This window comes from Mesocricetus auratus, unplaced genomic scaffold (assembly GCF_017639785.1).
Source record: "Mesocricetus auratus isolate SY011 unplaced genomic scaffold, BCM_Maur_2.0 Super-Scaffold_100001, whole genome shotgun sequence".
Taxonomy (NCBI): Eukaryota; Metazoa; Chordata; class Mammalia; order Rodentia; family Cricetidae; genus Mesocricetus; species Mesocricetus auratus.
Window position 1 is genome coordinate 10,851,248 of NW_024429187.1, and position 25,491 is coordinate 10,876,738.

At 45.7% G+C, this 25,491-nt stretch overlaps 1 protein-coding gene and 1 long non-coding RNA gene across 4 annotated transcripts in view; one reads left to right on the forward strand and one right to left on the reverse strand.

Annotated features, from left to right (window-relative positions):
- Positions 1-16,943: 16,943 nt before the first annotated feature.
- Kcnj8 (potassium inwardly rectifying channel subfamily J member 8) lies at positions 16,944-23,748 on the reverse strand. The gene is made up of 3 exons (XM_005072921.4): positions 23,382-23,748; positions 22,171-22,613; positions 16,944-18,530 (listed from the first exon to the last, which is right to left on the reverse strand). Exons 2-3 carry the CDS (start codon positions 22,542-22,544, stop codon positions 17,630-17,632), a joined length of 1,275 nt encoding a protein of 424 aa, XP_005072978.1. The 5' UTR covers positions 22,545-22,613; positions 23,382-23,748; the 3' UTR covers positions 16,944-17,629.
- LOC110341421 overlaps positions 18,526-25,491 on the forward strand; it is a 33,453-nt gene continuing 26,487 nt past the window's right edge. For 2 of the 3 annotated variants that reach the window (XR_005876599.1, XR_005876598.1), the window contains exons 1-2: positions 18,526-18,618; positions 20,845-20,909. This is a non-coding gene — a long non-coding RNA (uncharacterized LOC110341421). Of the gene's footprint in view, positions 18,619-20,808; positions 20,910-25,491 lie in introns of all 3 variants that reach the window. The other variant, XR_002383363.2, reaches the window with a different exon arrangement.

Below are 25,491 nucleotides of genomic sequence, written 5' to 3' on the forward strand. Positions count from 1 at the left end.
GTGTGCGCTGCACTCATGCATGCAGGGACCAGAGCTGTCTCTGGGTGTTCTGCACTCATGCATGGATGCAGGGACCAGAGCTGTCTCTGTGTGTTCTGCACTCATGCATGGATGCAGGGACCAGAGCTGTCTCTGTGTGTTCTGCACTCATGCATGCAGGGACCAGAGCTGTCTCTGTGTGTTCTGCACTCATGCATGCAGGGACCAGAGCTGTCTCTGTGTATGCTGCACTCATGCATGCAGGGACCAGAGCTGTCTCTAGGTGTGTTGCACTCATGCATGCAGGGACCAGAGCTGTCTCTGTGTGCGTTGCACTCATGCATGCAGGGATGACAGCTCTCTGTGGGTGCACTGCTGTAATGCTCACATGATGAATGCCTGGGGTTTTCTCTTCAGTGCGCCCAGCCCATGTGCAATACAGAGGTGAGGTTTTAGGTGGGCATTCAGCTTTCCTCACCGCCTGGTTTGATTCACTGAATGGCTGATAGAATCAGTTTGTGACTTTTCCTTGGTATGCTGAAAAAAATACATATTAGGGGAAGCCTAGCTATCACTAAATTTCTTAACTTAGCAAAACATTTGTAAATTAGAGCTCAGGGCAGGCTTGTAGTCTCAGAGCTTGTGACTGAACCACACAGCTTGTATGTTTTCATAACTATTGAACTATTTTGTGACTGTGGACTGTGCAGGCATCTATTTTTAAATTGCAATTTCATTTGCTCTAGATCTATGTCTTTCTTCTCCTTCCTGTTATCCTTGCATCCCTGACAGTGACTGCCAAATACTTAAACAGTTAACAAATCAAGTTTGTTTGGCTCCAACAAAAATCTGGTGTTAAGTTTTCCACACTTCTGCACCTGTGCTTTCTAGATCACTGCCTTTACCCTTGAAAACTGGGCTCTGGCAGGCACTGGCATGAAATCAGCCTGGGAAAGGAAAGTGAATTTTGGGATGATAGCTGCTGTGATGTCAGAACCAGCGTTTCCACTGGAAGGATCTCCCAGAACAACTGCACCACACACGTAGTTCGGGAGTACAACCCAGGGTGTGTGTGTGGGGGGGGGTGGGGGGGAGTTATGGCTTTGGTTCTTCCTTGGTTATTTGGCTCTGGAAACCAATTCCTTTATTTCATTTAGTAAATTTATCTTTCCACGTTAGCACGAGACACTGGATTTGCACATCAAAAGACAGCACAAAAGATGATCATCGTAGTCGTGGTGAGTGAGGACAGTAACCCTGACTGAATACAGTATCCTCTGTGGGGTTTGATCAACATTTATACATGAAGATATCCTTATTGGGTCAGTGGAAGGTTTACAGGATGTTTCCCAGTTTTCTGCATTCCTGAGATCCTGAATTATAAACCTTCTATAATTATCTAAAAGTGGCTTTTGAAAATCAGTCAGATTTCAAAAAAGCATGTTTTGGGCTAAGTCAGAGTTATGGAACTTTCATGGTGTTTATCTTTACATGTCTATAAATGCATAGCGCTGGGCTTAGTGGTTAAGAACACTGGCTGCTCTTCCAGAGGTCCTGACCTGGGTTCAGTTCCCAGCACCACGTGGCAGTTGGCAGTTCCAGAGGATCAATGGCGCCCTCTTTTGGCCTCCTTGGGCACTGCACACATGGAATACACAGACATACATGCAGACAAAACACCCATACATAGGAAAAAAAAAAAGATAGTGGCCCATGGGCCCATGCCACAATCATTAGGGATTGTTGGATTTTAGTCATTGGTTTGACTTGCTGATTTTCTTTCACATTTCTTCTGTGCTGCCTAAACAGTCTAGTTGACTCCAGGAATTCCAAATTAATTCAGCGATTTTTCCAGAGTAGAGCATTTTATACTCAAGGACTACCAGTGCTAAGGAGGAGAACGGTAAATAATAACAACTCATATGGGGGTATTCATTCTGTGTGTTAGGCAATTAACTGCATGTTCCAACCTAATGCTTTCTGTCGGGGCCTGTACAATATTTTGGAAATACATTCCACCCATCCTCGAGTTCTGAGAGCTCAGAAATTCTATTGTCTTTCAGATGCAGACTGATTACCACTGGATGACCTGGCCCCAGTGGGGAATGACTCCTATTCTAAATAACAAAAGGGCCAGGGTGAGTCCACACCCACTCTGAGGGCTAGTGCGACCGCACTGGTGTCGGGTACCTGAGGGCCTGAGTATGTGCTGCAAAGGAGTGTCTCTAGGATTAAGGGGAATATTTGCTACCTGTCCTTTATACATGATAAAGACGTCTTCTGCTGCTGCTCCCACCTTTGGACGGTTACTTAAGATGATGCAACAATAAACTGTGACCTTCAGTATTAACTGACCGCTCTCCAGATACGACCAGAGGTCTCTATCTCGTCTTTAACACCATTGGAGAGGTAGACTATCCTGCGTCCTCACTCCTCCACTCAGGGTCGGACAGGGGCTGTTCAGCTGGTTCCAACCGCAGCCCCCAAGACATCAGTCTGTGATAAATGGCCCCTGCAGTGTGGGGCTAGTACAGACCGGACCCGACAGCTTTCTGTATTGTTATATAGAGACTTTTAGAGAATGCTTAGTTTTCAATAAGGAGAGTCAGAGTTGGGATTAAAACACTTTCCTATTATCCCAGTTCCAAACAGGATGTTTCCACTGGTGCTGATCTCTTAACAGCCACGCATGCTTCTCCAGATCCTGGATGGTCAGAACACCCAGCTTCTTAGCTAAAATATCATACAAGTCGCCCATCCCTGCTCCTGGTAATCTTCATTTTCCTCCATGAGCTGGGTGTCCACTGCCATCTCTCCGCATTTCTCTCTGCATTTCTGTCTTCTAAGCTAGAGGGACCCAGTAATCTCTACCCATAAGTTCCACACTCTCCCACACTCGTCCAAAGGCTCGAAATCCACGCGGTAGTGTTTACTGCAGCATTAACTCTACTTCCTCAGCACCAGCGTCTGCTCCAGTTACCTTTCTGTCACTGTAATGAAACACCCGGACAAAACAGCAACTCAGAGGAGAAAGGGTGTACCTAAGCTCAAACTTTGGTTATCGCCCATGGTGAAAGGGAATCCAAGATGGCAGGGACTTCAAGCTCACCATCCACAGTCAAGACCAGAAGGCAGCGAGCATGTACATTTCTTACTTGTTCGTTTGCTTGAGTTCAGTTTGATTTCTTTTCTCCCATTCATGTGTTCAGGAGAGTCTCTTGGTAGGGAATGGTGCCACCCATAGTGCACTGGGTTTTCCTGGTCAATTAAATTAAGACTCCTTTCCCAACAGGTACACTCACTAGTCAGCCCATCGAGACAATCTTCCATTGAAACTCTCTTCCCAGGGGATTCCAGGTCATGACGTCTAAAGCTAACTGTTGCCCTGTATAAATGAAATGATTTGCCGAAGACCCAAGGAATCACACAAGCTTCCATTCAGGGTACGAGCAAACCCTGGGTTTCTTTACACTGTGGGACTTGTTATCTCTGTCACCTTATGCAAGCTGTAGATGTTATTTCTCTTGGCTGCGAAATGCCTCACAGAAACAACCTAAAGAGAGGATGGTTTATTTTGTTTCATAATGTCAGAGGTAGTGTTCTGTAGCCCTGTCTGTAGCCCTGTCTCCAGTGCTCCTGGCTCCATTATGAGACAACGGCAGTGAGGCCTGAAGTCAAAGAAACAGAAACGAAGAAAGTTTGGGGGTCTGGGTGTAGCTGGGACCAAAATGGAACTTTTCATGTCTTTCTGTTTGTTTGTTCCTGGTTCTCATTGCACACCAGTAAAAATAGCAGTAGCCATTCCACTGTTCGAAAGCCATACAGTCTCAAAGGATCCTGTTCAACGTTAAGTCCTTCACCTTCCAACCATACTTCCTCAAAGTCTCAGAGCCAAAGTGTAGGAACGTGACTTTCCAGCATGCATTTTGTTGAATTTAACAACAGAATCCCAGTTATAACTGAAACTTCACGAGCCCCCAGTGTCATTTGCATTTTGATTGGCGCTCTGGCCTCGAGGCGTTTTGTACTCCTAGCAGGATTACCTACTAAGCTCTGTTCATAGCATTTTTTATTTTCTCTACCCTTCACCTACAGATTTCCTACATTACTGGTGCAAACCAGTTCTCTGTCACGAATAGTCACAGCAACAACCCCACTCCCAGCACCAATTTTCTAGATTGCTTTTCTCACTGCCATGACAAAACACCAGACAGAAACAACCGGTAGAAGGGAGGCTCTATCCTTTCTCATGGTTTTAGAAATCACTGTCTGTAGTCTTGGACTCTTGATTCGGGGCCCGCCGTGAGGCAGAATCAAGGCAGCGGGAGCATGAGGTGGTAAGGTTTTTGACTTCAAAGCATATTGGAAACATAGAGTGAAAACTCGACCTGGACCTGGCAAAGCCCTCACAGCCATACCTCGGATGGTCTACTTCCAGCCAGATCCCACTTGTTAAGAGTTCTAGACTTCCTAAGCCAAACATTCCACACATGACCCTGTTGGGGATGTGTTTCATATTCATACTGTAACAGGAACCAAAAGTGGAATGGAATGAAGTGATTTCGATAGCTTTGAAGAGTTTGTGTTTCTGAATTAACAGGGGTGGGAAAGATTAAGGATGGAAGGTTAGAATTTTAAAACCTTTGCTAACGAAGTAAGTGAAGCTAAGCTAGCTGGGTATGGACTGCACATTTTGACTTTTTAGACACACACTAGAACAAGATTCCAAAGTACAAGAAGCTTCTTTGGGGCTTGAGATGAAAACAAGGACATTTTCCCAGGGGAGTAACCCATCGAGCAAGCGTCTAAGATAAACAAGCTGCCTGGCTCTTACTTGAAACAAGAGGCGGTTTACCAAGAATTACTGCAACCGACTCTGGACCCCATCCAAATATTGAATTAATGCAAAGTTCTTATTGACTAAAATGGAACCCCACTCTTGGCAGATGCAGGAGAAAATCTCCTTGGCTAATTCTGGATGTCAATCAATTGCCCTCTCACCTCCCGGCCAGGGTCACTGAACAGCGCAACAAGAGAAGCAGAGACTTCCTGCAAGCTTAGCAGATCTGATCTCAAAGCCTGTAAAACCCAGAAGCACCATCCATTATAACATGCAAAATTAGAATAGATTTCAGATTTGCTTAACAGTATAGTAGCTTACATGTATATTGTGATCCCAATGTCACAATCTCTGTGATACAGGCAATTGAAATAAACATGATACCATTCTAACATTTCTGTCTTTCCCCCCACCCCACGTAGCTATATTCAACAGTAGGCCAGTGAGCAAGAAGAGAGGGTTTGGCCCTCTTCTATCCTCTTCCTCTTAGGAGTCTCACTTGGAAAGCAAAGGGGCTTGACTTCTGTAACCTCAGTTTTGAGGGTCCAAGTAAAGGAACAGAACTGATGATAGATGTAGTCTGGGGTAGCAGGAGGGTTGGTCAGGTTACCAAAGAAGAAGACTGTGGCAGGCTGGGTCAGAGACAGGCCCCGAAGCTCTGAGCTCTAGCAATACACCCTGAAGTCCTGTGTCGTGGCAAGGTGTCTCTTCCCTGGTGGCATCACTCAAGCCATGGTCTGTATCTTACCATCGGACTCTCCACTGCTCAAGCAGCCTTAGAGGAAGGCTCACACGCTGCAACAGACTGGAGTAGTAATCATTCAGGGATAGTGAGTCAACACACGACTTCAGAACAACCCTTTCCCAGTCAAGCACTCACAGGACATTCTCTTAAGCTTCGTGAGAGACCCCAGCTGACAGCCTAGTTTGCTGAATGTCAAGGGCAGGACTGGAATCTTCACATTTCTCACATTGTGGCAGAGCATGTGACAAAGACAGCTTAAGGAAGGAAGTATTCATTTTGGCTCATGGGTTTGAGGAGACAGTCAATCACGGTGGGGAGGTGAAGGCAGCAGGAGCTTGAGGTAGCTGGTCACATGGTCAGGAAGCAGAGAGGGATGAAGGCTGATATATAGTTCTTCCTCATTTCATTTTTTTCTGGGAGCCCAGCACGCAGAACAATGTTGTCCACATTTAGAGGGGATCTTCCTTCTTCAGTTAACGCTCCTGGAAATGCCCCCACAGGCACCCATAGAGATGTGTTTCCATAGTGACACTGATCTGATCAGACTGACAGTGAAGATTGACTATTGCAAAGTACCAGCTACATCGTACTTGGGTTTCTGAACCCACAAAACCGTGGGGTAAGAAATTAGTGTTCCTAAGTCAGTGCCTTGTGAAGACTTGTTATATAGCAACAGAGAATTCGTGCAGAGACTGTAAGGTCAGGATCCCGACAAAGGGTGAGCCGGGATGTGGGGGCTCTCATTGGTTGGGATGCACAGCTGCATATCAGGCTCATCTACCTAGGGATGGCACCACCCACCGTGGGCTAGGCTCTTCCACACCAGTAAGCCCCCAAGAAAATGTCCCACAGACACGTTCACAGCCAGTCTGTTGCAGACAACTCTCCTGTTCACAATTCACTCCTCTCAGGTATGTTTCAAGTTGACAAAACCTACGACATCTTTACAAATGGTTCTGCTTTTTAGACATCTCTTATTTTCTTATCTTCCCAACATGTGGGCTTGCAGAATGGAAGGACGGGGAATAAATCACTCCTCCAGGTTAGGGAGGAGGATGAAGATGCTGACCCGGGTGCCTCCATACACACTCAGTTCACATCTGACAACGACATTTCCAGTGACAGAGGAATAGAGATTTTCCCGTCTGATATGCAGCTGAAGGATTTGAGTGCACAAAGCTTTTGCAAGTTTGGAAGGAAGAAGTTTTCTGCTCAGTCAGAGACGTTTGACACAGTACTTGACAATGCAGCTAACACACTGTGGAAGGATTGACCTGCTTCATGCATATGTGCTGCCAAACTTGAGAGTATGCACTAAATGAGTTACTTGTGGGTTCAGATAAAAAGGAGATGGAGGCTCTGAGAACTTGAGCATGCCTTGGGGTAGGATTTTAGGTTCTAACTGGTGAGAAATCACCCCAGCTCCAAAATCCTTTGTCTGCTAATGCCCATCAACTGACCGGTGGAACATGGGAGTTCTCAAGTCTTTGGCGACAGAATCTTCAACCCTGAATGTGTACTGATGGAGCCATCCTAGAATGACTATTCTAAAAACATTTCCTCCCTCCCTTTCTCCCTCACTCCCTCCCTTCCTCCTTTCTTTTCTTGTGTGTGAGTATGTGTGTGTGTATGTGTTTGTGAGTGTGTGTGAGAGTGTGAGTGTGTGTGTTAGCACACATTCCATAGTGTATCAGAGGACAGTTTGTTGGAGTTGGCTCTCCACAGATCAAACTCAGGTTGTAAAGCCTGATATCAAGATACTGCCCAGTCTACTTCCTGTTGCCCTCGTTTCAACATGTAGCATCTACCTCTCCAAACACCATGTCTGCCTGTACTCTTCCATGTCCTACCATGGAATAACGGACTGAACTTCTGAACTCTAAGCAAGCAACACAAACAAACATTTTCTTTGTAAGAGTTGCTATGGTCAGGGTGTTTCTTCACAGCAATAGAAACCTCAAGACACATCCTATGGAACTGGAGTTACAGGCTTGTAAACTGTCTGGTGGGTTCTGGGAATTGGACCTGGGTCCTCTGCAAGAGCAAGTGCTCTTAACTACTGAATCATGTATCCAGCCCCTTTAGCTGGATTTTAAATCCATCACTGCCTCTTGATAATTCCCTAGGGGTCTGGATACACCATATCTTGATTGTATTTTAATCTCCTTGTTGCTGTCTTCCAGACTTGCAAGAAACAGTCATGAGCCCTGTGGTGACTTTTTTTTTTTTGACAATATGCCATATATACAGTGTTGATCCCAGGAGATTATGAGGGAGTTGATAATTCTTGTTGCCTAGTGACATGTTGCAGTCACTTTAGATGTCTTAATACAACACATCAGTGCATTGCTCATGTCTTTGTGGTGATGCTAGTATAAGCAAGCTGATTTTGTCATCTAAAAATACAATGCAGGCGATTTCATGCAGCATATGTTACCATGTGTCTGTGTGTCTAGTTTATGCGTGTGTTCTATCCTATCTGTCATTGTGTTAGCCTGCACCCCTTCTACATGCAGAGTCTACAGTCTTCTGTAAGATAATGTGTGGCTTCTCCTAGGGAGACATGAATAAGTGACTATTCACCCCAGGTAAGGGCATAAACAACAGAACAATGGAAGGATCACACCCAAGTCTAGTTTGGTAAACCAACCACTTCATTGAGATTACTTACTGGAATGTGAGAGGGTGTTATTTTCTGGAGCATGGGGGAGGGGTAACTTACAGGAGCATGGGAGACAGAGAAGCCCACTTCAACGTGGGTGAAGATTCAGCTTGGAGCCAAGTGCAGCCAACCCCACTGACACATCTCCTTGGCGATGGTTTACAGCTCGCAGCACCGTGGGAAGGGTCTTTGTGAATCTTGTAACTCGGAACTCCTTTAGCTTTCTAAGTTTCTTTACCCTCTTGAGTCTTATGGGCTTCTCTTCTTCCTCCAAGAAGAAATATTACAATTCAGAAGGAAGAGCTGAGCAGCTAACAGTACTGAGCTCCGCTGTGGCCACACCCAGCTGGGGGTGACCATGCCTCTTCTGCAGTAAGGGTTATAGTCAGTGCCTGACCTCACCATGTAGGCTTATGGGATCCCAGTTTTGAAAGCAGCTGACAACGCATCGAGTGTGTCCCCGTCTTTTTATTAGCACATGACTGTGTGTCCATGTACAAAGACATTAAAGACTTGTTCAGAGCAGGAGTGTGGCTTAGAATCACAGCAGTTTCCTAGAATGCACATGGTCCTAAGATCAGAGAGTAATAACTTGCCTTCACTGCAGTGTCTGCACCATAGTAAGCCCTCAATGCATCTTATACTATAACCTTGGTTGCTGTCTTAGTGATAGCAACAGGTAATGGCCCTACGGTCATATCAGCCAAAGGGTAGAAAAGCAGGGCTCTTTGACAGATAAGGCGGCAAGGGTCCAATGATAAGGAAGAGCCGTGAATTTGTTCTAGAACATCCATAGGTTCCTATGATAATGACGGTGCCCTCACAAGACCGTGGATGCTGGACCCTGCCTTCCACCACTAGTGCTGACAACTGAGTCAACTCCTGAAATCCCCCTTTCTCACCAGGCGCAGTGCCTTAGTCTTCAAACAACACCAATGTCTCAACACCGAGTAATTTCATGCAGGGAGAGAAATGAAAGGAGAAGCCGTCGACCCCATTCTCTTTCCACTTAGGCGCGTCACTAAGCAATCTGAAGTGTCTGAATCAGAAACTACAAGTGAGTCTAAGTCTCACTCACAGGGCAAGCATTGTCTTTAGCTGACTGCCTTACTCTGTAACAGTCAAAAAAATTCCAATCAGAACTAATCTCTTGCAGACTTGCATTGTTTTTAAATATTATTAGTAGTAGGGAAAGACTCCTGAGGAATGCCTGGAAAGAGAAGGAAGATAAAAAGAGTTGTCGGGAAAAGAAGTCTGAGTTGGCTGAGTCCTGTTCCCCAGACTCATCCAAAAGACTCGGAGTGAGGAGATGATTGACCACAGCAAAGGTCAGGAAATACCCTGTTCAGAAACAGATGGCAGGGGCAGACACTGACACGGGGCTGTCACAGTCTTGTCACCGTTGTTCTTTCAAGCTCAGGCAGTGGTGGACATTGGGAACTCTTGGGTCTACAGATTCTAGGAAGGCCTGTGGCTGCGTGCCTGTAAAGAGCTTGGGTCACCAAGAGTGATGCAGAGAAAACGCAAAGGATGCTCATGGAAGGAGCATTGGAAGGGAAGTCGTATTTGGTGAACTCTCTCATCTTTTAAAATTTTATCACGTTTATTCATAATTTGTCTTTCAATTGCCTATGTTGGCATACTTAAAAACAAACAAAAAACAAACCCATGTATCTGTGTGTCTCTGTGTGAGTGTGAACACGTGCATGCAGGTACCCTTGGAGACCAGCAGAGAATGTTAAGTGCCCTGGAGGGAAAGGTACAGGCAATTGTCAGTCACTCAGCATGGGTGCTGGGACTGACTGAACTCCAGTCCTCTGAAAGCCACTGTACCAGCTCTCCAGCTCCATGATACATGGACCAAAATTTTGGCATTCTCTAGTTTGAAATAGGCATTGAATATTATTATTATTATTTAAACCTGGAACACAAGTGCACTTTAAAAAATTGCATTTCAGGCAAAGCTACCATCTGGGTAAATAGGACCTCCTGCGTGCTATTGCTCTATGCTCTTGAGTGGATATACTCTGCATTTGGAAGAAACAGTGGCTGATTCCAAGAATGAAAGTAGGTGATAGAGAACCTCACAGTAAATGTGCTAATATTTCCCCAGCAGAGACAAAGCACAGAAAAACACATACAGAAAGCTTGGTCTGGACTTCAGGTGGTAAACGAGGGAGCTACAACTAAGGAACAGGCATTTAAGATTTACCTATTTTATTTGATGCTTACAGATATTTTGCCTGCATATGGGTATATGCACTAAAAGTGTGCAGTGCCCAACAAGGCCAAAGGGGGTGCAAATCCCCTGCAACTGGAGTCGCAGATGGTTGAGAGCTGTCATGTGAGTGCTGAGAGTTGAACTCAGGTCCTCTGCAAAAGCAGTAAATGCCATTAACCACAGAGCTATCTCTTCAGGCCCGAATCAGATTCTTAGTGTGTGGAAAATTCATTACACCGTTCTCTAGATCAGACATAAAATACCTTTCCCAAATCTTTGCTTCAGAGATATTTCATCTGCCGACTCCACTGGCTTTATCTGATCTTTGGCCCTTGATAATTTCCTCTCTTCAAAACTGCCATGTGTACAACACTACAGTGGGAGATGGAAATGAGGTATTTTGCACACAGAGGAGATTTTTGTTTCGTGGGTCTCTTTATCCTTTTAGTGATACATATGTAATATCTTCTATTTCTGACATTGAGCACGAGCAGAATGGGAATGTTTTTTTCTAAGGAGGAGTCAGGAGACATGACAGTTCTACCTGAAACAGATCAGATGGAAAATTTGGGACAGAAAAACAGAAACAAACAGAAACAAACACACAAACAAACAAAAACTTGGATCATATTCCAGAACCGTAGAAAGAACTCCCATGTCAAAATAAAAAACCCCAACCCACTCCTAGTTACTTAGCAGGCACAGGGAGATGGGATTTGCTGGAGCCATGACTCAGTCGCCTTGCTGACCCCTGGAAGAGGTCACTGCCCAACCTCAGAGCAACTATAGTTTCCTGCTTTCTTCTCTCCCAGCCTCACAGCTTTAGCCAACAGTTCCTAACTATTCTCCACCACTTAGCACACGGCTCTTTCTGGGTGAAATCCGTGCATCCTCTGTCCATAGACCCTTGGCCTGGGTCTGACAGAGTGACTCAGAACTCACAGCCCTCCAGTGGCCAAGGAAATGACCTCCAGAGGTCACACTGCCATCAGTAAACACAGCAAAGCACTTCCTCCCTCACGGTGGTGCTCTTCTGTGACTTGTCATTCAGAGAAAGAAAGTTCCTCTTTGATAAATAAATTAATCACAGATAAAGAAGAAAGAATGAAAAGAACTTCTGTATCTCCTGGGACTCCCCCCCCCATCTTTTCATTATTTTGCAGGACGAAGAAGGTAGAGAAAGGACAGAAAATTCATGTCTCCAAGGAGCAGTGCGTGAAAGAAACCACAACAAATCCTACAGGCAGCCCAAGAGGAAGCTTGGGGCCACGTTATTCCCAGGATCTTTCTACACGATTCTCATCAAATGTGGTGGGAATTCCCCACAGACCTTGAGAGGATGTGACTCCAGTTACACCCTGCGCTAATTTACTGCAAAGATTCAAGTTCAAGTTCAAGAAAATCTTAATCAGCCTTTAATGTCAGGCCGAAATGTGCCATTGGAGCCAATTCTGCTTTAGATGACTTACCTCTTCTTTGGTCCCTTTTCCAAGTGGCTCTGTCCCCCTGGCGGCTTTGCTGACCATACTCTAAGCCATACCTCCCTGCCTCTGATGCTCTCAGCGGTAGCTGAGATGAAACTTTTGTATGGAGCACAGTTTATTTTAATAACTTAAAAATTATTGCTTAGTACTGGGGACACGGCTCAGTGGGCGAAGCGCTTGCTGTGCAAACAGGCGGAGCTAAATTTGGACTCCAGAACCCACATAAAAAGCTAGGATTGCCTCATGTTTCTGTAGCACCAATGGCATGGGAGCAGGGACAGGCAAATCCCTGGAGTTTTCTCAAAAATAAAAGAGTGAGGGCTAAATGACCCAATATCAGTCTCTGGTTTCCACTTGTATATTTGTACCTGTGCACACCCACCCACCATGTGCACACATCTTCATATACAAACATACACACACACACACACACACACACACACTGAGGTCAAATACCTTCGTACTACTGGGTTGCTTCCGCACGTATTGACAAACAAAGAAAGAGACAGTCACACGCAATATTAAAAGTCACAGTCTCCCTCTGTTAAAAATGCTACAGGTCAGTAGAGTTCTCAGAAGGCTTTAAGTGTTTGACATCCACCACTGGAGAAAGACCAGCTTTTCCAGGGTCGACAGCCAAGGCCTTTCTAGTTGAACTTGATGTGGCTTTCTGGGTTGATTTTCCGCCTTCGCTCCCAACACCTCACGGTTCTTCAAGTTCACCGAGTCCTGCATCTATACTTAGTGCCTCCCACAGACCTGTAAGCTACTGAGGCTAAAATTCTCACTTTAAACAAACTACGCTTGTGTGTTTCCTTTCAGATCTCTCACTGAAACTTTCCCCACAGTGTGGGCTTCCCCTTACGGTTATTTCACTGTAGGTTTGTGAAATCAGCTAAGTCTCCCCCACTGTACTCGTCTTCAGACGTTTATCACCGTGTTTGCCTCAGATGCGTGGTGACCGGAGGGTGACAGTTGCCCTCTCCTCCCAGCCTACAGTTTCTGCTTTTCTGGGAACTTGACCATTCGGCTATAGACTTGACATTCCTCGTCTGTTGTCCCAGTGGCTATGTGCCTTGTTTTGAATTAAAGGACTTTGAACAAAAGCCAATAAGCCATTTCCAATTCCCCGTCCAGGAAAATTTCACTTGGGACATAGAGTGCCAAGAGCAATGTGGCCGGGCGTTGGTGGCGCACGCCTTTAATCCCAGCACTTAGGAGGCAGAGGCGGGTGGATCTCTGTGAGTTCAAGACCAGTCTGGTCTACAAGAGCAATGTGGCACTCCTGGAGTTTAACACCCGCATGGCAGTTTTCAGATGCCCAGAGCTGCAGCTCCAGGAGATCTGATACCCAGATCTGGCCTGTGGGCACTGCGCTTATGTATACGCACATAATCAACTGGATATAATCCATCGGGGTGAAGAAGGCTTGGCAGTAGCTCCATGAAGTAACTGATCACAGTTAGGAAGCAGACAGTAGACAGGAAGTGGGGAGATTCTATCAAGCCTCAAGACTGGCTTCTTGTGGTGATGTGTTGTTTACGATTTAATAAAGCTTGCCTGGGGATCTGAATGCAAAGTCAGCCTCACTGGTTAGCCACAGAAGCTGGGCAGTAGTGGTCACACCTTTAGTCCAGGACTCAGGAGACAGAGGCAGACAGATCTCTCTGAGTTCAAGGCCACCCAGGGCTATTTAAGAGTGAATCAGTCTTAACGAGATCATGCCTTTAATTCCAGCCCTAGAGAGGTATATAAGAAAGAAGCAAAGAGTCTCATGTGACAGCTAGTTTCCAGCCACGCTGAGGAGAGCAGGGCAGTCTAGGATTCTGAGGCTTGGCGGAGAGCAGTGCAGTCTGGAGATGTGATCTGAGGTTCAGTGGATCACCCCTTAGATCTGACATGAGAACTCTCTAGTGGCTTACTGCTTTGCTTTTCTGATCTTCAACTTGAGCCCCAATGTCTGTCTCTGGGTTTTTATTATCCGTGCTACAGCTTCTAGTGACTTGCCTCCTCCTATGGGCTCTACCTTCTCAAGTATTGGTTCCCAACCCTCCTCCTATGGGCTCTACCTTCTCAAGTAGTGGTTCCCAACCTTCCTCCTATGGGCTCTACCTTCTCAAGTAATAGTTCCCAACCTTCCTCCTATGGGCTCTACCTTCTCAAGTAATAGTTCCCAACCTTCCTCCTATGGGCTCTACCTTCTCAAGTAGTGGTTCCCAACCCTCCTCCTATGGGCTCTACCTTCTCAAGTAGTGGTTCCCAACCTTCCTCCTATGGGCTCTACCTTCCCAAGTAGTGGTTCCCAACCTTCCTCCTATGGGCTCTACCTTCTCAAGTAATAGTTCCCAACCTTCCTCCTATGGGCTCTACCTTCTCAAGTAGTGGTTCCCAACCTTCCTCCTATGGGCTCTACCTTCCCAAGTAGTGGTTCCCAACCTTCCTCCTATGGGCTCTACCTTCTCAAGTAGTGGTTCCCAACCTTCCTCCTATGGGCTCTACCTTCTCAAGTAATAGTTCCCAACCTTCTTCCTATGGGCTCTACCTTCCCAAGTAGTGGTTCCCAACCTTCCTAATGCTGCCACCCTTTAATACAGTTCCTCACATCGTGGTGAACCCAACCATAAAATCGTTTTCATTGCTAGTTCGTAAATGTAACTTTGCTACTGTTATGAATCATAATATAAATGTCTATCTGATATGTGACCCATTCAAAAGGGTTGTCCCCAAAGGGGTCATGATCTACAGGCTGAAAAACACAGTTCTAAAGGTTCCACCACCTTCCAACCCCAGCTAGGGACCAAGTGTTCAAACACATGAGCCTGTGGTGGACATCCAAACCACTACAGCAGGGGAACGGGTGACAGATGAAAAACGGTCATGGATACACCATTAGTGAGGCAAGTGGTGAGTGTGTAGGAGTCACTACAGTAATACTTGCACTGTTGTGTTTTGCACTGCTGAGATTTTCTGTAACAAAGGGTTAAAAAGAGGAAGTTTTCTCTAAGGAAATGCAATTGTTTTTAATGATTTCCAAAAGGAACCCAGACACAAGAGAACTCCGTATTGAACAGTCACACAATTTCTGCTATTTAAATGGCAGAAGTGTTGTTTAAGTATTTGTTGCTTTCCTTACTTACCAAATGATTGTTGCAGGAGCTGGAGAGTTGTCTCAGCAGTAAAGAGCACTGGCTGCTCCCGCAGAGAACCTGGGTTCAGTTCCTAGCACTCAAATTAAGGTCTCTTAACCATCTGCACTCCAATTTCAGGGAATCGGAAGACCTCTCCTGGCCTCTTTGGGAACTGCACACATAGAGAGAATTGCTGTGAGTCTAAAGCCAGCCTGGGATACATAGTGAATGCCAGGTCAGCATAGGCTACAACGTGAGAGTTTGTAAAACAGACAGACAGACAGATGCATGAACTTGCGTGTGCGTGCATGCGCGCACGTACACACACACACACACACACACACACACACACACACTGTAGAAACCAATCAACCAATCAAACACACAAAAAGTCCCCTCCCTAAATAACAGAGGAGTCAATGTAGTTGAAGGTGGACATGATTTCATATAGTGGCTTATGGTTCTTGGGAAGAATTTCATTTTCATCTTGAGAAAAATGGAACAACATTGGAGGCTTTTAAGAAGAGGTATAGTATAACATGATTTAGGACTTCAAAAGGCATGCCTGCTGAATAAAGACTTGAGTGAAAAGAAAAACTCTAAATATTGAATATAAAATAGTATTCACACTTAATATAGAAGTAAAATTATATATATATATGTATACATATATGTGTGTGTGTATATAAAGGTATATACACATACAGAAAGAGAAAAAACAAATAGTGTGTGTGTGTGGCTGTGCGTGTGTGCACACATGCATACACAAGCACACTATTCTATACGTATGTTCCTGAGTCAAGGGTCTCTCACTGACTTAGAGTTCACCAAGTGTGTTAGGCAGGTTGGCTGGTGTGCACCCTGTGGGAAGCAGGCCTTAGTAGAGAAGGAAGGAGGTGTAGAAGGAGACGGCTATACTATGGATATATAATGAGTGTGCAGATTTGCTAGCGGATGGCACAGGAAAGGCCATCGAGTATGATCCCCAGGTGTTGGTCTGAGTGACTAGAAGATTAGAGAGGAATGTTTTTTTTTTGACCGGGATTAAAGCATTGTGGTGTGTGGGGGGAGTTGTTGATAATTTTTATTTTCTTTTTCAGTTTTTGGGTTGTACAGGCTGGGCTCAGACTTGACATATAGCTGAGAATGACTTGAACTTATGATCCTCCTGCCTCAGTCTCCAAGGTTAGGATTACAGGTGTTTCACCACTGTACTTGGTTTACACGGTGAGGTACTGGGAACCAAACCCAGAGTGTTATCCTTCTTGTTAGGTGAGCACTCCATCCCCTGAGCTGCATCCCTACACTCAAAGAACACATTGATTCCTAATGACACAAGAGTTTTTGAGTGTTTTGTTAAACGGGCAAGCGGAGCTTCAAGTACCTGTGTGGCCTGTGGGTCTAGAGTTCCAAGTCTGAACATTTTTATGAATAATTTACTTAACCCAACAGTTGCTATTCACCTGGTTAGAACTGTGAGTCTTCTAACATATTCATGATGGCCCATGTGGTTCAATCGTGCTTGGCTAGAGATCTCATTTTAGCCAAGTGACACAATGATCAGTCATGCAGGCCAGCTGACTGACTACAGAGACTGCTGGGAAGAAAATATGGCTTTAAGACAAGATGTAGGAGATTCAGAGATAAAGAGCTCCGGTTTCCATGACATCTTACACTCAGAAAGAAATACCAGAAGAACATTGTCAAACCCAAAGTCAAATAAACCCCCAAAGGGAAAAAATCTGCAATTCTCTTTGGCCACAGGTCTGAGAATGGACTCTTAGAAGTCAGGGTTGCCACTACGTGACTGCAAGCCTCTAAAAATGTCTTTTGGGGGATTAATTTGAGATGATTTTGTGTAAGAGGACTGATAAAACCACACGGTGAGAATGAAGGAAATGTTTTAATAGAGCATTCAGTACAGTGTTTCTTGGTGAAAGAGCTCTTAAAAGTGGAAAACTGAGAAATTGCTTGTATAAGAGCTAAGACCCACAGACTCCTGTCCAGTTCCACCCACAGACTGTGAAGAGAAGTTAGTATTCAGGGCTAGTGAGCGATCAAATGGTGCTTAGAAACAGACAGACCTAAGAGGCTTTCTTTATGCTTCTACCACATGCAGCATCATGAGGAGAGACAACATTGGTATATAAAAAGTGCTTAACGTGATCGGAGATTCCCCTTCCTAGTCTATCTGCAGTAGCAGAATGAGCAACAAAAGCAGAACAGCCAGCGATCTCACCAATTACACGTTTCAGATAGAGCCAAGTTGTGTTTCAAAATGAAAGACATGAATAGCTTCCATTTCCTATACTTTAGCACATCACAGAGACCTTCTGTGTGTGAAACAAGTGTGAGCCAGGAGGCCTCTGCTTTGTGCGTTATTGTTTATTAATAAGGGAAGTTTTGTTTCTTGAATATGAACATTTTTCAGTTCATCAAAATATGAATACTGTGTTCCAGTCCTGTCTTGGTGGCCAGTCCAATATTCAGTCATCAGAACTCAATGACTGACTGTCTCCGGGCTGTCAGTCATCAGAACTCAGAGTGACTGTCTCGGGGTCACCCTGCAGTCATGATTCCGATGGGCACTGGTTTCCTTCTGGAGTCATGAACTGCACCTTAGGCACCATGAGGGAAGAGTTATTCCTTCGGATGGAGTTGTTTCTTCTCATGGAGTTGTTTCTTCTCATGGAGTTGCGCTTCCGCAGAGAATTCTGGTGCGACAGTTCGCTCTTTTGGAGGGTCTGGATCAGGATGGAAGGCTTCTCATCCAGCTCCCGGGCACTGCATCTTGGGGCAGCCACCTTCACAGTATTACCAAATTTGGAATAGTCCACGGAGTACACTCCCTCCTCCTCGGTCACAATCGACACGAAGCGGTGGCCCCACTGGATCTCCTCGGCAATGTAGGAGGTCCGTGCTTGTGTGGTGATGCCAGTGGTTTCCACCACACCCTCGAGGATCACAATGACCTCCAGGTCTTGGTTGACAAGGTCAGTCGCTGAGATATCATACAGGGGGCTGCGCTTGTCAATCACATGGCAGATGATCAAAGGCGCCACTAGGAAGATGTTGTTGCTCTCGATGGGATTGTCCACCGGGATGTCCAGCTGATGAATAGGGACCACCTCCCCTTCCGGTGTCGTCGTTTTCTTGACTACCTGGATGCGCACCGAGGCACTAATGATCATGCTCTTCCTCAGGTCGCCCACCCGGAACATGAAGCACAGCTTGCCGTTGCGGACCGCGATCACAGCATGGCGGCTGAAAATCAGAGTCTCCGCCCTTCTGTGGGCTTGAGCTGTTTTCATGAAGATGCAGCCCAACATGACCGCATTGATGATCAGACCCACAATGTTCTGCAGAATCAAAACCGTGATGGCCAGAGGACATTCCTCAGTCATCATTCTCCCTCCAAACCCAATGGTCACTTGAACCTCAATGGAGAACAGGAAGGCAGACGTGAATGACCTATAGGGAATGATAACAGAAACAGTGCCAGGTCAGAGTGTGCATGGTGCAAACAGACTAGGCGAGCTTTGCTCTCCGCTACAGACCAGTAAGTCATTCCGGAAAGACTAATACTAAATGCAAGCATCCTCTTCCCTCCTCCCCCTCCCCCTCCCTTTCCTCCCTATCCATTCCCCCTACCCATCCCTCCTCCCACTATCCTGTCTCTCCTCTCCCCGGCTCCTGCTATTCCCCTTTCTTTTGCACCTGCGTATGTAGCTCCAGAGCTGGGGACACAATTTCACCAATATTTCATAGATCATATACCATGAGAAGACATAAATAAATATATAAATAAGTAGATTTTGTAGATATGTTCCATTTTCACCAAAAGCCCAACTTACTTTGTGAAATTTTATAAAAGGTAGGTGTTTCTTGTTTATCACCTACTTGGGTTTAAGAGATTTGAGTCATATGGAAGATTCTGAGTAATGAGTGGATTTTTTATTATTTATAACTAACTTATAAAATTATAGTCATTATCCTATGATTACTTGTTCTGTTTACACAACCTAGGACAGTGCTAAGATATAGTATAAAATGTACCATCCCCAATCATTAATATTTTAATAAGGACAATGATTTTTTCCATTTAGAGGAAGAGCAGGTTCTCAGTTTGTTAAGTGACCCATAGAATGTTTTAAAAGAGTTTCAGGTGTCAATTTGTAAGTGATATATCAAGACTATGTCTATGCAATGATGTCCCTGAGTCTTGTCAGTTCTGGCCTGGTGTCCTCAAAGGGGCAAGGGGAAGGTGCCAACAGGTGTGAGGATTTTATTGGGGAGTTTTGGTTTCTCTCTCTCTCTCTCTCTCTTTCTCTCTCTCTCTCTCTCTCTCTCTCTCTCTCGCTCTGTGTGTGTGTGTGTGTGTGTGTGCCTTCACATCTCCTCCCCATCTTAGTGAAAGGACAAGGGTTTTGTGGTTCCTCACGGACCTGCGTCTCTCAGAAAGACTCCTGAGTAATTCTGCTTAACCTCTGGCTGGAAAACATCATTCTTGGTTAATAGCATATTATTCAGTTGGCTGCATACCCAGGACTGCTGTGGCTTCTTCACACCCCAAATTCCTGCAACTTGCCCCAATTTCAACCTTCTCTAATTTCATAGAAGAGAACTGACTGCACACGAGAAGGCTGTCAGAATATTATCTATGAATGCAGGCACAATGAACAGACAGGACATGTGGACTTTGAGCACTCTGTATGCGCTCCACTTCGGCAGGAGGCCAGGAGAGTGTGAGTCCATACACATCCCTCAGCTGTTAAGTGGGATCAGAAAGGGCCGTCTATCTCTGTTTTGGGTGAAAGGGTTTGCGCAAAACTGTAAAAACTGACATCTGCCCTCCCTGCACACGGTGGGATGTATGGCAAGGTCTGAAAATACTACAGACAGTAGGAATGGGTTCCAGAAAAGGACACAGTACACAAATAGCGCTGAGCTTTATTTAATACTGGTTTATATGTTAGAGAAGAGCCTAGTGAAGGGTTTCCCTCTCTAATGTCTGTCTCCACGGATTCAGAGATGGTTTTCATAATGCTTATTTTAAAACAGAAATTAATTTCTCTATCAAGGATAAGATCTTATCTTTTTTTCTGGACACCTGTCATGCTAAAACAGTCTCAAGAGAATAAAAGCATTTAGGAGAGACAGAGCTGGGGCAGTGTATCAGCTGAATAATAAGGAGAAAAGTAACACAGTTTCTATTTTCTGATTCATGTTAGAAAGTTGTCTGCTCCAGAATAAAACCAGTCCCCCTAAAATGAGAGTGATCAGGGGATGTTTGGAAGACAGCCACTGAGAAAAGGGACTACTAAATTTGATAGTTTGACTGGCACTGAATTTATGAAAGGAATGGAAATTCAAATAATTAGAATTATTATCTATCTTTTAAGTTCTCTAGGAAGAGAATAAAGCTTTAAATAGTGCTAAGGAGTGAGATCCAAAAGCTGACACTGTTATACTGATGAAATCAACTTGGCTTCATTGTAATTTTGACACCATTTCTCATGGCTCAATGCCAGAAGGAAAGCATCTAGGAAATAAATATTCTTCAGAATATCTTGTTTATAAAATGAGAAGTAACAGGAAGCAGCTTTTAGGAATCAGTGAAGAGTATAAAATTCTCTTTATAGAATGAATTATCTCTTTTGACTACATATACTTAAACTTGCTAAATGATTTCTTTTTCATGCATAGTGATAATAGATCGTCTTGAGTAAAATTAGTGTATTTTTTCCAGGTTGTGGTGATCATTTCTCCCACTTCCCTTTGTCAGGATCTCTTGCCTGTTTACTGGAAACTCGTTTGACTGTAACACCCTCAGCAGCCACACCAATGCCGGTAAGTCACTCAGAGACACTGGATTACAGTAACGTGTTAACTTCAAATGCTTTACACACAGGACTGTGTTCTCTGCATCCCTAGCTCACAGGGGCTTCTTACCTACGTTGTCACGGAGGCAAAAGTTTGACCAAAGAAAATTTAGCCTGCCCCGTGGTAAAGCTGTGACTCAGTCTAGTGGTACATTGCTTTCTCCCCAAATCTGAGCTGGGATCTCTGTGCGGTCTAAGGTGCCCCCCCATTGATGTGCTGGATTGGCCAACAGGAAGAACGGGCAAGGTCATGAGAGGCTGTGCTCTCTGCCATGCCAAGCTTTTACAGGACCCCAGGGCCAATGAAGGTCTCTTCCTTAACTGTTTCCTGCCTGGGTGATGCTTCTTCAGTTTCTCTCTGCCTGATGAACTATGTGAATTTGGAACATGATTCAGAAAACACCCTGGAAATTTTTCCATTATTGCCAGTTTTTATCTAGTGAACATTTTTGCAATTAATATAAATCATATCTCTGTCCAACAAAACAGATTAAGAAAAAATTGCCCCATTGCAATGTTCTTGGATCTTGTGGAAATACCAAAGGAGAGACAGGAAAATCAAATGCATGTTAGCTGTCTTTGAAGTGTCCCTAAATGCTGAAGTCAAGTTTATGTAACCCAGAAGCTGGCGTATTCCTGTCCTATGGGAGTTTTGGAAGGGGAGACTTCAATATGTGCTTGTTGCTACTCAACCCCTTCGGTGAAAACTTGGACCAAGTTTCACTAAAAACGTCTCTTCTGAATTTAAGCTTTCATTTTTGAATCTAAAGCAATCTATCAGATATGCTGAAATAATCTCAAAAGGGAAGGGCTTACATCTATTTCCATTATTTTATTTTTAGCATATTTTAAAATCAAGGTCGCGTCACGTAAAACTATGTCTCATCTTTGCACAATACTTTTGGTTGACTGGAGATGTTTACTGGTGCGCACTGGACACCAGCTTCATGATGAAAACGAGCTGCGGTTTGGGGAGTCAGGAATCCTTTGGACCCGTCCAAGGTTAGCACCAAGAAGCAGTCCCACATTCTTAGAGACTCAGCCACGAAACTACATTTATAAAGACTTTTGATGTGCTAGCCTCTACCCGGCACCCCAAATTTGCTTTTGTTTTTGTTTCTGAATTGTCCAATGAAAAGCCTCTATTTCACAATCAACTACATGGAAGAGCTCTTTATTTCTACGTCGCTGGCAACCCTGGCCTCACCGCATTTGCATTTCATCCTTACCTGACGTTGGTCACACAGACAGTGGACTCCAGGCCACTCTTCTCCATGGCGCTTTTCTCCATGTAAGCATAGATGTCCCCGTGGGCGAAGGCCACCAGCCACCACATGATAGCGAAGAGCAGCCAGCTGCAGAGGAAGGACATGGTGAAGATGACCAGCGTGTGACGCCACTTTAGGTCTACCAAGGTGGTGAAGATGTCCTGCAGGAAGCGACCCTGTTCACGGATGTTCTTGTGCGCCAGGTTGCAGGCTCCGCTCTTGGCAATGAAGCGGGCTTTGGGGAGGCGGTCGCGGATGCGCGGTTTGCGCAGGTTCTCCGCGGCGATGCGTGCCAGTACATACTCCTCGGGAATGATGCTCTTCCTGGCCAACATCTTCCTGTCACCATAGCCCGCCTACGCACCTGCCCGAACCTGAGGCTCCTTTCCACCACGCGCGTCCTCCTACACCAGAGAAACACTTATTGAGAACTGTCGACTTTGTTTCCTCGCCTAGGGTCCTTGTACATATTTGTGCTGTTTCACACACACGAAATGGCATGCAAAATCGAAGCTGTGGTCAACAATACAAACGAGAACCTAGCTTGAGTCTGAAGTCTGAGAACCCAGAGAAAACTTTTGCTCTGAACCAGAGGAGTTACCCTCCCTCCCTCCCTCAACCGCCCCGAGCGCTCTTGCCTTCACATACGCAAATCTTACAGCGTTCTCCGCAAATACAGGCTTGAAAAGAACTCTGAGATTCACCGCAGCATGCCGGGGATTAGGGCAAGGATAGGCGCACACGCTGCCGTCAAGGAAGAATATTAAAGCCAGCCGCGTTCACCATCCACTTGCTAATTAAGCAAAGTAGCAAGGTTAAAAGTAAGGAAAGGTGAAATTCTTATTTTTCAGTAGCAGCGAAGAAATTGCTTCCTGCTCATTAAGAAAATGCCAGCCGTAATTGATAAGGTACTGAGCCATGCGCTTTCGAACTTGGGAGATTACAGTTTGAAGGGTTTACGAGACGCGTTTTAAAAAGCAGCCTAGCCTCCCCTCCCCTCTATGTACCTATCACACTACATACTGAAAACTAATTTGCGACACAGGGATCAGAAGCACAGCGGAGGGTTGCGATGGCATTCTGGGGCGTGAGCCTGGCTGCGGGCACTTGGGCTATGGCCTTTGAAGTCACCGGCTTCCCCTAGTGCTCCCGGGAGAAGCGATGCGACTTACAGACTCAGGGCAGCGCGCGCGGCGGCGAGAGCTCCGCGCACCCCAGGGCGCACAGCGGCGGGAGGGTCCCTGACTCTCACATCCCGGGAGCTGGGGCTGCCACCGCGCGAGGGACAGATCCGGGGGATGCTGGTCCTCCAGAACTGAGTTAAGACTCTAGAAGGTGCGATCCACTGTGCACGCGGGGAGGAGGGCTGGAGGACGAGGGATGGGTTTGTGCCCCCACCCCCACCCCTGCTCCCCAACTGCTGCTGGGCTCCGGGAGGGCGGGGGAGGAGTTGGGGGCAGAGATGCTGGGGGTTGTGCTCTGCTCAGTCGCCTAGTTTGGGCCAGACCTCCGAGCGAGCCGGGGAAGGTGGAGGCAGAGGCCAGTCTGGGGGAGTCAGGGAGCGGGCCAGGAGGGAGGGACCACCGGGGGAGGAGGCACCCGCCAAGCCAGCTCGGTTCCCAGTAGCTGCGACTCTGCTGCCGGTCGTCTAACACAGGTCTTTAAAAGGCTAGCTGCTCAGAGAACTCTGAGTCCAAGTTCACTGACGCAAAGAGATTTTAATTTATTATTTTGTAATTGTAACTTTGGGAGATCGCTGGGTTGCTTCAGATTGAATAAAACCAATTGGAATGAGTTTAGGTGTTCTGGGTGGGGTGGGGTGGGGTGGGGTCCCTGCCCTGGAGCGCACGGAACAGATCTATCATCACATTAGAAGACAGGAGGCGGGAGGGCTGAAATCCTTTCTACTAAACCACTCCACCAGTTAAGAAAGGCTCTCAGGAACTTAAACACACACACACACACACACACACACACACACACACACACACACACACACACGGAGGGAGGAAGGGAGGGAGGGAAGGAGGGAGGGAGGGGGCGAGAGAGAGAGAGAGAGAGAGAGAGAGAGAGAGAGAGAGAGAGAGACTAAAGCCCCACCAGGGATCTCTTCCAATCAGCAGGACTGCAGCCTAGTACCACAGCTTCCATCAAGGCACAGTCAGTGCTGGGGTTTCTGACTTGCAATCCCCCCTCCTGTCTAGATTGTCCAGAGGGCTATAGAGTAAATATCCTTCTATAGCTTTTGAAAAGGAGCCAGGAGGGACCCATTTGCTTTCTCCTGCAGGCCAAGCCTCTGTTTTTGGGCCTTTGTGTTAATGGAAACTTTAATTCTTGGAAATTTTATGTTTTCCCAGACTTGGGGGTCGAGATTATATGAAGTATAAACAACGTGCTCATTTACTAGAAAGACCTAAAATTAGTCCTTAATGAAGGAAAATTATGAGCTCTCTCCATCTCCTTTTTTCCATTGTGGGTAGATCTGCTTAACCCCTTGAAGACTGGAGGGCCATTCCCATCAGTGGCAAGTCCTTCTGCTCCCTTTAGTTTTGGCTGTTGGTACCTGAAAGCAGACATCGTTTGAGCCGTGAGTGACTCCACTGAAGTACTGTCTGTAGTGCAGCTCGCCATGCAGCTTTTTTGTCCATTAGCATTAAAAACATTGGACAAAATTTTCCTCCCAGAAGACAGGGTATCAACAAGCTGGCCTCAAACTTGCTGTGTAGCCTGTGGTGGCCTTGACCTCAGATCCTGCCTGTATCTTCCAAGTGCTGGGGTCACAGGTGCACACCGTCATGCTTGTTTTTTTGTTTTGATTTGTTTTTCAGAGCTTGTGCGCGCTAGACAAGCACTCTACCAAGCAAGCTACACCTCTGCTCCTCTTTCCTTAAGTGATTTTATCATTGTTCATTGAGACAGGATTTCACTGTGCAACCCAGGCTAGCCTGTAGTTCACCATGTAGCCTAGACAGGTCTGAAATTCAAGGCAACACTCCTGACTCAACCACTTGAGTGTAGGTTGGAGTTTCTTTTGTGTCTTGGCAGCTGTCCCCAAATAACCACAAAGGGGCTTAACATTAATCGTAAATGCTCAGCCAACAGCTCAGGCTCGTTACTAGCTGACTTGTAGAACTTAAATTAACCCACTTCTGTTCATCTGCATTCTGCCACATGGTATCACCTCTTTCATCTTGCGCCTCCTGTTTCCTCTCTGTGTCTGGATGTAGACTCCTCTGACTCCGCCCTTCTTCTTCCTAGGGTCCTTAGTCTGGTTCTCCCACT